Source organism: Nyctereutes procyonoides, unplaced genomic scaffold (genome assembly GCF_905146905.1).
Source record: "Nyctereutes procyonoides isolate TBG_1078 unplaced genomic scaffold, NYPRO_anot_genome, whole genome shotgun sequence".
NCBI lineage: Eukaryota > Metazoa > Chordata > Mammalia > Carnivora > Canidae > Nyctereutes > Nyctereutes procyonoides.
The window spans coordinates 72,554,176-72,567,855 of record NW_026575051.1 but is presented as its reverse complement, the minus strand read 5'-3'; the positions used below and the strand labels follow the sequence as shown (position 1 = coordinate 72,567,855).

Below are 13,680 nucleotides of genomic sequence, written 5' to 3'. Positions count from 1 at the left end.
CATACACACACACACACACACACACACACTCCATGTAACCTTGTAACGACTCAACCTGAAAAATGATTCCTCCTGGTCCCCTCAGGATGGTGACCTTGCCTAAAACAATGCATCCTTTGCTAATAATATCCTTTTTTTTTTAAATTCCCTGTCTTTAAAAACAGATCAGAAAAAAAAAAAAAACAGAGATCAGGTCACGATCTCTGGGTCGTGAGACTGAGCTCCATGGCGGGCAACACGTTCACTGCAGAGTCTATGTGAAAGTCTATCTCTCACTCTTCCTCTGCGCCTCTCCCCTCTCGCAAGCACTCTCTCTCTAAAAATAAATCTTCAAAAACCTTGCCTTCCCTGCAGCTCAAAGGAACTCCTTTCTATTTGCTAGATAGGATGCTACTGATTCATTAATTGTTCAATGAAGCCAATGGGATTGAGATCTTTTAAATTACTTGGTTTGTTAAGAGATCACATAGGATTTTACAAATGAATTGAAAAGACCTTGCCTAACAGAATTCCACATAGCAGATGCAGACACTCAGCCATCCACCAAGGGAGAGGCGCTAAGTTCCTCTCGGACAATGCGGGCTTCACGTGGTGCTTCCTGCTCAGGACGACACGTTGCAAGCCCACGGGAACAAGTAAGTCACGGCGCGGAGGTCTGACCAACACTGTCGCAGCCAGGTGACTGTCGTTAACATAGACAGTGGCGAGTGGCTTCCAGAGCATGCTCCCCTGGTATCAAGTGATGACAGAGGACTTGACCTCTGTGATCTGCTTCCTCAAAACCCATAACTGCAGTCTAATCATGAGGAAAACACCATAAATCCCAGTGCAGGACTTTCTATCAAATACTTGACCTGGTCTCAATACTGCCAAGGCCATCAAAACAAGACAAGCCCCAGGGCCTGTCCCAGCCAAGGAGAGCCTAAAGAGACACCATGACCACATGTCACGTGGTGCCCTGTATGCAACACTGGAGCAGGAAGAGTTGGAGCAGAGGGAACTTGAATAAAGTAGGGACTTTAGTAAATAATAACACACCAGTATCTGTTCATTAATTGTGACAATTCTGTAGACAAACAGAGTAGAAATTAAAGGCCAAATAAGAGAAACCAATTGCAACAGACTGGAAACCCAGAGGAGATGAGTGGTTTCCTAGTAAAAATACACTTTAACAAAATGGACACTGAAATAAGGAAATTAACCACCCAGGGACCTCCTGCTGCTGCCGGTTCTCCTCTCACTGTTCTGGAGTTTTCCTTTCCAGGGACAGAGAAGGAACAGGTCCCCAGAGACCTGACTCCCCCAAACTGCCTCTGCCCCCCACCCCCCGAGCCATGGCCCACCCAGGACACCGTGCACAGGGAGCCTCAGAAACTGTTGATCCTAGTATGTCAGCTAGCATCTTCTGGATGGCAAGGGACTGGACACATTGACCAAAGTAAAACAAGTTAATATTTTTAATGGTAGAAATAAATACTTGTGAGAGGCAACTTAAGACTGTGTTTGGACCTGGCAGGCTCAGGGGCTCACACTCTCACAATATGACCCTGAGCCATCTCCACCCTTCCATCCTGCTAAGTGCCCTAGGGTGGCCCCATTCATAGGCACAGTCTCTCCCAGCATCTGGGGTCTCCAGCAACTCCAGGCTGACACCCATTCAGTGTCCACTCTACTGGGAAGAGTTTCTTTTCCCTTGGGTTCCGTGAAAAGTCATGGCTTTCAGTGTCTTTGGTCTGGCTTGGATCACATTCTCATCCTTGAAGCCATCAGAGCACCCAGAGAATGAGCATGAGGTTAGGCGCACTTGGATCATACACCCATCTTCGAGATGGGTGGAGTGTGTGGTCTGAACTCTGGACTGTTTGGATGAGAGGCCAGTGAGACATGGTTCCCAAAGGTAAGCTGAGGTGCTGGACGAGGACATAAGAACAGATGCTGGGCTGGAAAAGCAGCAGATTCTGCATCACTGGCGGCTGGCTGCACGGCTGTGGACTCTGAAGCCCAAGGAAGGAAGGGGTTCACTTAGGGTCAGGGGCTTCAGCCGCCCATCCAGGGCTCTTGCTATCCTCTCTGAATATCAAGAAGCTCTTCCACTTGCTAAAAAACCAACTTTGCTATTGATGGGAAACTCAAGGCTCCTACCTTGGGCTTTGGGTCCTTGTGTCTCAGAGATTGGAGCCATGCAGACCTCACTCATCTCCCTCAGAGGAGGGAACCCAGGAGTCACACCCGCACCCTCCCTTCCGCCACATCAATCACCTATCCCCAAAGAACAAACTGGCTCATTTTCCAGTCTCTTCTCACTGCTTTACAAAGAGCAGAGACCCAATGCAAGGATGGTTAGGAAATTATTGCTCAGTGAAGCAGTGGGAAGCTCAAAGATTATTCCACGGCACAGAATCCACATATGGCAGACTTTCTGGAGGCCACAGCCCCTGCTTCATGCATGCAGCTCTCTGAGACCATGCAGCCTGCTGAGAAGACACATTTGCTCCTATATCTGGATTCCTAACAAGTACGCATGTCAAAGATTTATATTACAATCGGGAGGCCAAAGGACTGCAGGGCCAGTCTGCTGTATGGCTGTTGTGGTCAGGGCCACATTCTATGCTTGGAGGGCTATTGACTCTCTTGATAGGCTAGCAGGCTGTGAGGCAGGAAGCACTTGTCTCAACCACACAGATATTGGGAATGGCGACATCCCATGGAGCTGTCTACACTGCTCATGGAGCTGTTACATTGCCAGGAGCACAGTCAGCTCAGTAATTGGCCGTGGGGGTTATTAGGACCCAGGCTGGCCAGAGCTGGAGGACCACAGATGCCTGCCTGGATGGTCAGAGGCCAAGGGCTGTCCCATCTAAGACGTCGTTGTCTACTGCTGACCGCTTGGATGGGATGAAACATCAAGCCAATGTCAGGAGGGTACCCCTAGCGCCCAAGAAAGCTGCACACAGGAGTGGGTAGGCCATACCTTACCTTGTATAATCCACGTATGTCTACTCAGTGCCCTGGGCTGGAACCTGGGAATCCCCAGGCAGAGTGAGGCCAGGAGCTCCCTTTCCATGATTGGGGTTGAGTTGGAGTCGAAACAATCAGTGACCAGGCACATAGTTTACTCTTCTTTTAGAGCCAAACACTGAGGGGGATAAAAACAATGCACCCTAGACCGACTCCTGATGCATATGTGACCATGAGAGAGTCCTGTCCATTCTAGACACTGAAAAAGAGGAAGATAGGGAGGGGGGCCACTTAGGTTAAAGCCAAAACTTGACCCTAACCCTGACCCAGGCCCTGACCCAAACACTGACCTTAATGCTGACCCAGAATGTGAGGCTGACCTGGACCCAGACCCCATCCCTGACCCTGATACTGCCCAACAAATAAGAAATAGCAAGTGAGAATAACAAGAAACTAGAGTCAAAAGACAAGTCCAATATGGGATGTCAAGCTGAGCATTTGGGGCTGTGATGACTGAGCAAAACCACTAAAGACCATAAACAAAGGTGAGGATTATGTAATTTGCCAATTTTTCATCCAGGGCTGGGTGAAGACTTGGCCCAAAGAGTCCCTGTGCTGGGTGGCTTACAAAGGACAAAGTAGCCATTCCCAACATCATGCAATGACTGTCCTACCGTTGTGACCTGGGGCAGTTCTGCTCAGCCTCATTTTCTCCTCAGTGGTTTTGGGAAAACATTCTTTGCTCTTTATAGACCAAAAATTATTAAGTGGTCCTTGTAAATTCCCTTCCGTGGGTGGAAGATTCTAGTGCCTAGGCAATCTGAGGCAAACTGCAGTGCAGGGATGCATGTGTTCAGCAGCAAAATGACTCATCCTCACCAGGGCTCATTCAATGCAGAAATTCTGCAATATTAACAACTCATAAGGGACTGAGCTGCCAACTTGCTCCCTTTACATGGGGGTGAGGAAGTGAGTCAGAGGCATGGGCTGAACCTCAGCTAAACAAACTCATAAAAAATGCATTGCCTTGAGATGAGTTTGGGAGGAGCTAGAGCACGTCCAGAGGGGAGGTGTGTACCTCTCAACAAAGGGGTGTGAGGAAGGCACAAGGACCACAAAGGTCACACTGGAGACTTAGTAAGAGAGAGGAGTGGTGGTGGTATCCATTTCCAAAATGCAAGCTGATGCTTTCAGACTTATGGAAATAAGGACAGAATTGAAAGCTGAGCCACAGGCTACAGCTGATCTGACAGTGAGTTAGGAGAAAGGGCACAGAGCAATTTGAACGCTCGTCCACGAAAAATACGGTAGAACTCATAATAAATGGATTCCGGGTAGAAAGCAGAGGGATCCTAGAAGGAGCCGAAGCAGATTTCCCAAACGAGTTTCAGCTTTGAAGGGGCACTCTGGGACGCCTGGGGGGGGCTCAGCAGTTGAGCGGCTGCCTTGGGCCCCCGGGGCGTGACCCCGGGGTCCCGGGAACGAGTTTCACATCCGGCTCTCTGCATGGAGCCTGCTTCTCCTTCCTATGCCTCTGCTTCTGTGTCTCTCATGAATAAATAAATAAAAATCTTCAAAAAAAAAAAAAAAAGAGGCACTCCGGCTTTACCTCATCTTCACATGTTTGGATTATGTGTATCATAGAGAAAAGAGGATTGCACAGGCTTCTGGTGTGAAAAGTCACTGGATTTTCTAAGAAGTCTGGGATTCCATTGCTGGGAAGAAAAATCTGAGCAAACCGTCACTTCAGTGGACAGAGAACGCAATTCACATCTACGATCACCCCATCTGAGAAGAGACGACGTACGGTTATCCATGTTCCTGAACTTAGTTTTCAAAAATAAATATTCTCATATTGTTTTCCCTTCGGTAAAATAGAACTTACTTTGGTTGCTTAAGAATCTACGAATGGGGACGCCTGGGTGGCTCCGGTCCTGGCCCCAGGGCCGAGCCCCAGCTCCGGGTCCTGCTCATCGGAGAGTCTGCTCCCCCCGCCCCCCCGCCTCCGCCACTCCCCCTGCTGGTTCTCTCTCCGAGAAATAAATAACATGGTAAAAAAAAAAAAAAATTTTTTTTAGAATGATTAACATGTGCTTATGGAAACACCACCAGAAAACAAACACTAAGATGAAAGAGAATGTTACTGTGTTTTAATGCTACGATTTAAGTAAAATTAAAGAAACTTGTTTTCAAAACGAAGGACCTGGTAGATGTGATCCGGTGTAAAACAGATGCGGGAGCAGCAGCACGAGGTCCACGTGGGGCCGAGCCCGAAGCAGAGCGGCCGGGCCCTGGGTCCTGGGTCCTCACCGCGCAGGGCCTCGGGGCCTCGGGCCGGGGCTCGCCCCGCGGCAGGTGCGCGTGCGCGGTGGCCCCGCGGGCCGGGCGGGGGCTGCGGGACCCGCCGGGAACGACGGCGAGATCGCCGACGCGCGTCAAGTTTCACTTGGAAAAGTAAAACTCTCACTGTCCGACGTAACGAAGGCAGCCACGTCCACAAGGCGGGGCAGAGGAGAGCCCAAAACGAAGGACCCAACCGAAACCGTGGGAGGGGCTGGCGAGCCGCCCCGCCCCCGCCCAGCCGCCCCCGCTCCCTAAGCGCCGCCGCGCCCCCGTGACCCGGAGTTAGGGACGCGCGGCGCCCGCGGAGGGCCAGCCGGTGCCCTAGTCCCGCCCCCTCTCCCTGTAGCCCAATCGCTGCCGAGCCGCCGTCGCGTGCTTCCGGTGGCCGACTTCCGCCTTCCGGCTGCCGGGCCCCGCCGCCGGCTCGCGCGCTCCATGGCGGCCGCCGGCGCGGGGCCGGTCGAGCTGGGCTTCGCGGAGGCGGCGCCGGCGTGGCGGCTGCGCAGCGAGCAGTTCCCCAGCAAGGTGGGCGGGCGGCCGGCGTGGCTGGGCGCGGCGGGGCTGCCGGGGCCCGAGGAGCTGGCCTGCGCGCTGTGCGGCCGCCCGCTGGCCTTCCTGCTGCAGCTGTACGCGCCGCTGCCCGAGCGCGCCGACGCCTTCCACCGCGGCCTCTTCCTCTTCTGCTGCCGGGCGCCGCCTTGCTGTGCCGGTCTGCGCGGTGAGCGGCCGCGGCCCCGGGCCTGGGGCGGGGCCTCGGGGCGGGCGGGGCTTGCGGAGGGGCGGGGCTTGCGGAGGGGCGGGGCTTGCGGAGGGCGGGGCCTCGGGGGCGGGCGTCGCGCACTTGCTCCGGCCCCGCCGCCCCCGCGTCGCCCTGTGGCCCCGAAGGAAGGGCCCGCCGGGTGCCGACCGTCCGAGGGAGCTGGGCCCGACAGCGTCTCCATATCCCTGCGGTCCGTGCGACTTGGCCGGCAGAGCCATTGCGTTATTCTCGGCGAGCTCGAAGACCGCATTCAGTTGTCGTGGATACCCAACTAGTTTGTTGTTTTCCACGTGGTGTTTTCTCCTCTTTCAGAAAATAAGATCCCTGACATCGAAAAGTTCCTTCTTTTCAATCCTGTGTGAACCGGAGGCCCCAGTATTTCGATTGCTATATTGTTTTACTGACGATGCTTCATTTCTCCTCGTTTCCTCGTAGTTTTTAGAAACCAGCTGCCCAGAAAAAATGATTTCTACTCCTATGAGCCACCGTCTGAGGATCCTCCTCCCGAGACAGGAGAGTCTGTGTGCCTCCAGCTCAAGTCCGGTGCTCACCTCTGCAGGGTTTGTGGCTGCTTAGGCCCCAAAACGTGCTCCCGCTGCCACAGGGCCCGTTACTGCAGTAAGGAGCACCAGGCTCTGGACTGGAGGTGTGGGCACAAGCAGGCCTGCCCGCACCCAGGTGAGGCACCTCTTCTGCAGTCTGGGCTCAGTTTCATAGTCTCACTTCTGAGGATAAAAGTTAAGATTAGATAAGGTATTATACTTTTCAAAATTTTGGTAACTGGTAACAATACCTAGGAAGGAGGAACCATGAGGTCTTGCCTGCTCAGTTGTGTCTCAGACTTGCCTTAATACGGGCGATTAATTTATGATCTAAACTGCTGAACTCTGTGTATTGTATTTACTAGGGAAAACTGTTACTACGTAGAATACACTTTAGAACTGGAAAATTACTGGACCCTCTTTAAAACTAAAGGATTAGTAATGATGCTAGTTACCTTTTCTTGTTTCAGATTTAGATGGAACAATTCCAGACCACAACTTCCTTTTTCCAGAATTTGAAATTGTAATAGAAACAGAAGAGGAGATTACACCTGAAGTTGTTGAAAAAGAAAATGAATCCGAAATTGTGGGGAGCATGGGTAAGGAGTTAGCTTTAGAACGTTAAGTGATTAAATGTAATGCTAGAAAGAAAAGGCTCAGTATGTCAAGAAGAGAGGAGAAGTATGACTCAGTATGACAGGAGAAGTCAACTCACTTTGGAGTCTGTAGCCTGTAATTTTCAAATACTGTACCTCCCCGCATGGTGTATTTATCAGATAGTGGTTCTGATGAAGACCTGTCTGGGCAAGTATCCAGTATCCGGGTGGTCGTGGGATAAGGCTCCTCCACTGGATAAGCTCATCTGGACCCAAGATCTGTTTCTCAGTTGTAGTTGGAGCATGTGAGTGTGTGTAGTGTAGTGTTGCGGGGGTGGGGGTGACAAAGGCCCTTTAAATGTTTCATTTAGCTGGTTTCAGATACCCGATTTTACAGGTTACCTGGAGATGATGGTATGGGACTCTAGTCCCAGGGTCAGCCAGATACTTAAGAGAAGGATGCGTAGACAGCATTTATCCAGCAAACGCTATTTGTGCATGATCTCCTCTCAAGCAGTACAGTGAGTTAGGAACTACCTCATTTTGCAGTGAGGAACTTGAGGTTTTCTGTGTAACTTGGTTGGTCATGTAACCAAAGTTTTAGAACTGCAGTTAGAGCTCAATGTTGTTGACTGCAGAATTTTAGTTCCTAACTGCTACAAAATTAGGTTTCAGAGTCTAAATCAGACTTCAAAATAGGTTACCGTCAGGTGCTGTCATAAATATGCTTTGGTATATGTAACACAGACTAAATCCCATTGAGGACAGCAATGGTTTGGAGCTGGGATTCCAGGATGGGAGTGTGCAGAGGGAACAAGCCAGTGGGTCCACAGGGAGTGAGTGTACCAGCCGGGAAGGGACGTGTGAGACAGGAGATTGGTGGGACGGTCCAGGCAGCGGAAGGGCAGTAGTGAGAAGAAAAGGCTGTGTTTGCTGGGTGTCCTTGCATCTACTGGGCACAAGTCCTAAACACAGGACTTGCGTCTGTGCTTTTAATTGATAGCTTTCAAGAGAAGCACTCACTAGGAACCTGCCCAGCAAAGTGGGGTACCTGGAAAATAAGATGGTCCTGAAGTACTAACTTTAATGAATTAAAACAGGGAAAGCCTATGGGAACATCTGACTATCTGATTTAACTCTAAGTTGGTGGTTTGAAATTTCCTGCCCTCAGCACTTGGGGAATGTCAAGTCATGGGGATTAGTCCTCTTGCCTTAACAGTTACGTTGATGACTTTTCAGGTGAAGCACCTGAGGAAGAATTGGATTCTATGGCCAAACATGAATCAAAGGAAGATAAAATTTTCCAGAAGTTCAAAACTAAAATAGCGCTTGAGCCGGAACAGGTAAACTAGAACTCTTACAACTCCTTCTTGTGTTCTTTTCAGGCTGTGTTTTTTCCGGGTACAATCCCTGAGAAGTAACTACAATAAAGCTAGTCTCTTGTTACAGGAATCCTTTCACACAGTGGTCCTGCTGATCCTGTCAGTAGTTTCTGAGACTGCAGGTTATACTGTTTATCACCTAGGGGGTCCGTGTTTTAAAGAAAGCATTAGAGACAGATGAGTAAGGTGTGTTGCCTATAATACAGGAAGTTTGTACCAGTTGAAGGAGGGAGGGAGGGAGGGAGGGAGGAAGGAAGGAAGGAAGGAAGGAAGGAAGGAAGGAAGGAAGGAAGGAATAGATATTTTTGCCCATTTATCCAACAGGAACCTTTTGCTTATAAAACCAACATGACATGTTACCGCAGACACTAGTTTTGTGAAAAGAAAAATGGGCTTTGGTGTTGGGAAGAATCCTGGATCCTGGAATTAAACAATGAGCTTTGATGTCATTGTATCTGCAGTGTGAAAAAAATCAGGGTAGTTGTGAGCGTGAAGGGAGAATGTAGGCACATAGTAAGTGCTCAGCAGATGTTTCCTGTCTTCATCTGTTTTTCTTTTTTTTTTTTTTTTCCATCTCTGTTCTTCCATTAACATCATTCCCTTAAAGACACTAAATCAGGGCAGCCTGGGGGCTCAGCAGTTTAGCACCACCTTCAGCCCAGGGCATGATCCTGGAGACCTGGGATCGAGTCCTACGTCGGGCTCCCTGCATGGAGCCTGCTTCTCCCTCTGTCTGTGTCTCTGCCTCTCTCTCTGTGTGTGTGTGTGTGTCTCATGAATAAATAAATAAAATAAAGACCCTAAGTCACTGCAGAAAGCTCAGCTAAACTTCTATAAAGCAGTCACTGGGTCAAATAAATATCCCGAGCAAGAACATTATAAGGATAGACGTAAGCACTAAGCACTGAGAAGGTAGTTTTTAGCAATGTGTATGCTTTTAACAAAACACAGGAAAGCCATTCTGTTGATTAAGATCTTAACAGTGACATTTATCTCTGTATTATTTATCTAAACTACTTGGCATTTGTATCTTTAAAATGTTTTTCAAAAAATTTGAGAGCGAGCGAGACTGTGCACAAGCAGGGGTAGGGGGGGCAAAGGGAGAGAGAATCTTTCAATTTTTTAAAGGTTTTGAGAGTATGCAAGAGAGAGAGCAAGCGAGCAGCACACCTGTGTGTGTATGGGGGGGGGGCGGTGCGGGGAGAGAGGGACAAGCAGACCGTGTGCTGAGCGCGGCTCGGGCTCCATCTCACAGGCCTGACATCATGACCTGAGCTGAAACCATTCAGGTGCCTAACCAGTGGAGCCATCCAGACGCCCCGTCCCTTTTAAAATCTTTTAACTGAGGTTCCTTTTATCTGATAGCACAGACTCTGGGCTGCATTCTGGATTCAGAAACTGGTAATGGAGAAAGAGGATTATGTGGGACCCTACTCAGGATTCAGATTCTAACCATATTATCATCTATGAAATATGATTCTGGTATCCAGAGTCAGATAAGCTAAAATAACTGACTTGATGACATTTTATTAACAGTGCCAGGTCTGAGGTGGGAAATAGTAAAACTGTTTCAGATGAGTGTTCCATCAAGGTTCTCCAGATGATTATGCAATCACAGGCTACCACTGGCAATTTAGGTGACATGTTGGCGATCTGCACATGATCCTGGTTGATTTTAGATTCTCAGATACGGCAGAGGGATTGCACCCATCTGGATCTCTGGTGAAAATATCCCTCAAGAAAAGGATATTCCACATTGTCCCTGTGGTGCCAAGAGGATATTTGAATTCCAGGTATGACTTAAAGAGTATTTTAAAATACGATCACCCTAAGTTATCTTACTAAATGCTATAAAACTTTTCCAAAGTAACACATACACACGGATCCTGTTGTTGCTACAGAAAGTGCCTTGTCTCACCTAAGAGCTTATTCCTTGGAGGGGATTAGGTTCGATGGTCTTATCTGGTAGTTATTTCTCTCTCTAAATAACATGCTTTTTCTGGTAATTTGTCAGTTTACTAGTTTGTAGACATTATCCATTCACTGACATGTGCAGTAATGAGGATTTAAATGTACTTTCTTATACCACCTGGACCATCCTCCCCCCTCCCAGTGCGGTTACAGCATCATTTTTGGTGTCTCCATTTTGTTACCTTTGTAATTTTAAATATTCTTTCTTGTTACAGCAATTAAGGTCTTTGTACTTTGTGACAGGAGTGTTTTATTAGAGGTGCTAAACTGTTTAGTGTTAGCTTGTGGATTTGTTAGGAAAACAAATGGACATAATCATTAAGACATACGGTTTTTCAAAAGGATCACAATCCATTTGGGTTGGGTAGAAGTGCTCTTCCACAGCCGATCTGCTAACCTTACACAGTGGTAGTAGGTACTATTTGTGGCTTAGGGGAAGAGAGGAATTGTGAAGACTGTATCCAACAGTAATTGGTTCTTGGTGTCAAAGCTAGAGACTGAGAGACCAGCATCCCTGTAATCACCCTGGCACAGGCCTGTTGAAAGCAGACAGTGTTCCCTGCCTCAACACAAGGCTCTGATTGAGTCGTCCTCTTTGCAGGTCATGCCTCAGCTGCTCAACTACCTGAAGGCCGACAGACTGGGCAAGAGTGTCGATTGGGGTGTCCTGGCTATCTTCACCTGTGCTGAAAGCTGTAGACTGGGGATTGGCTACACAGAGGAATTTGTCTGGAAGCAAGATATAACAGATACACCCTAAAGACACTGTAAAGCCTCACAGATGCTCTTAATCTCTTGGACCTTGCAAGACCATTTCTACACTTTATCCTAAGAGACAAAAGTACAAAGATGTTGTTTTAGGCGAGTTTACAATGTGTAAATATTAGTGAAACAATAATGTCCAGTGACAGGTAATTAAATGTTGGTGAATCCCTACAGAGGGTAATACAGTCTTAATGACGTAGACTTGTATGTACAAGATACAGCTTTAAACTGACACAAGATCTTCATGGCATGTTCATATCTTTGTTAAAGTATTTATACACGTGTATGTCCACAGAAACCTGGAAAGATACGCACTTGGTGGGAACTAGTTAACTAAGGATGGTGGGACTAAGTGAAATAATTGTTTTACCTACGTGTTTCTTTCTACAATAAAAATGGGTTAATTGCCTAATTAAGACAATCCATTACTCAGAACATTTTTCCTCCTAAAATATGCAACATTAAAACTAAGAGAAAACTATCTGGGTAAAACCCAAAGAGACCTGACTGGTAATCAGGTCACTGTCACCGGCTCTAGGATACACAGAAGCCCAGAACAATGGAAAAATACAGAACTCACAGGCTGGTGAGTGTTATGAATAACTGACTTTGGAGAGAAGGTCTACCTCAAAACTGACCTTGATCAGAGACTGCTGCAAGGCATGAATGAGGTCCTCCCACCCCCATCTCCTAACCAGCGTACACGTGGGGAGTAAACCCAAGTAAGGAGGCAGGAATCAGCCACTGGGAAATGTGGCCCTGAGGTCCGCTAAACCTATTAACGGTGCTAAGGCTCCTTCTGGCCCATAGTGTTTCTCAATTACGTTGTGACGGTTCCCGGTTCTATCAACACCCAGTGACGCCTGCCAAGCGCTACAGCAAGCCTAAAGGGACACTGCTGTTGACGGAGTGCTTGAAAACCAACAGCTAATCTAGGTTGGCCCATATTCTCCCATAAGTGTGTCTTTTTGGATGTTACACCATATGTTAACGTCACTGACTACTTGGCTATCTCCCTACACTTTTGTATGAGAAACTCGTGCCCATTAGCCTACATTCTATGTGTACCTATGTGTATGTAATTCATAGAAGGGTGTGTATAAAATACAGTGAAGCAAAGCGCCACATGGGAAACCACTAGGGTACTTTTAAATACCTGTCAGGAAGGAGGAAGGTGTCACAGCTTTCAAGCTGAGAGAGCAAAGTCAGAATCACGCGTGGCTTCTGGAAAACTGGACTAGTGGCGGGGGGGGGGGGTGTCTTCACATTGCAAATTATAAATGATTCCTGAAGTCGGGAGATGTTAGTTTTTCAATGCAGATCAGCACCCTCACTGCCAAGGACTTTAAGCAAATCCATTAGGGTTTGGAAACCTCACCAAATGATTGTAGACATTCTCGCAGGTGTGCTGGGAATAACCAGCTGGGCTGTCCTTTACGTGTGCATCCCTGCCAATTTCTGGAAATCACAGTGAAGAGTTCACAGGGTCTTTGCACTTACAGACTAGTCCAAATTACCAGAAAGTGTCCATGTCAACTGGCATCCATCTTAAAAAGATAACCGTACAGAAAATACCAAATAAAAATAACCTAAAACCAAAAATTTAAATAAAAACATGAAGCAACTCAGTTGTCTCTAGAAAAAGCAAGATGCATTTAAAAACACCATAAAATATTCACATCTCATCCAGTAACTTCCTGTGGAGGATGTCACTCACTATTGCTAATCCAAGTATTCCACTGTCCACCAAAACACGTTTGGCTCAGACGCTGCCTGACCCAACCGCTCATCCTACTACGACAGCAATACATTCGTCCTGTTATTTCAGATACTGAATGCCGTTCTCATGATCCCTTGACAATTTGGATATCACAGCAAAACAAGTATGTTTAAGTGCTTTCGATAATCACGCTGGTGGTAATATTGTAAACTAAGATTGCAGGTATAATGTAAGGTAAAGTAGATTTATCTACTAAAAACTGGTTTTTTCTAACTCATTTCATGTATTTTTAAAAATTAAGGATTCTCAGTGTAAAAAATATGTAAATGATCAAATGAAACCCCCATAGTCCCGAATTTGAATTCGATATATCGATATGAACTCATGAGGTATTTTATCTCAAAAGCTTTCGAAGGGAAAGAAGCAAGCATTTATCCTGCTATATGACATGTATCACTTTACAAAAGTATTCTAATGAATGACTGGAAAAGAAGTAACTAGAATTCATCATTTGCACCCCATAAACGCAATCATAGATCAATGAGAAAAGAGACAACTAGGCATTTGGTTCCTAACAACGAACATGCCACTTTCGTAGTCTTTACAAAGGGACCAAGACTCTGGATGTAGGTGCTCGTTTGCA

General features: G+C 47.5%; 1 protein-coding gene across 1 annotated transcript; it reads left to right on the top strand.

The window, feature by feature from the left end:
• Positions 1–5,677: 5,677 nt before the first annotated feature.
• Positions 5,678–11,738, top strand: PDCD2 (programmed cell death 2). Its single transcript, XM_055330914.1, has 6 exons — positions 5,678–6,019; positions 6,497–6,739; positions 7,074–7,202; positions 8,439–8,542; positions 10,261–10,374; positions 11,154–11,738. Exons 1-6 carry the CDS (start codon positions 5,737–5,739, stop codon positions 11,310–11,312), a joined length of 1,032 nt encoding a protein of 343 aa, XP_055186889.1. The 5' UTR covers positions 5,678–5,736; the 3' UTR covers positions 11,313–11,738.
• The last annotated feature ends 1,942 nt before the right edge of the window (positions 11,739–13,680 follow it).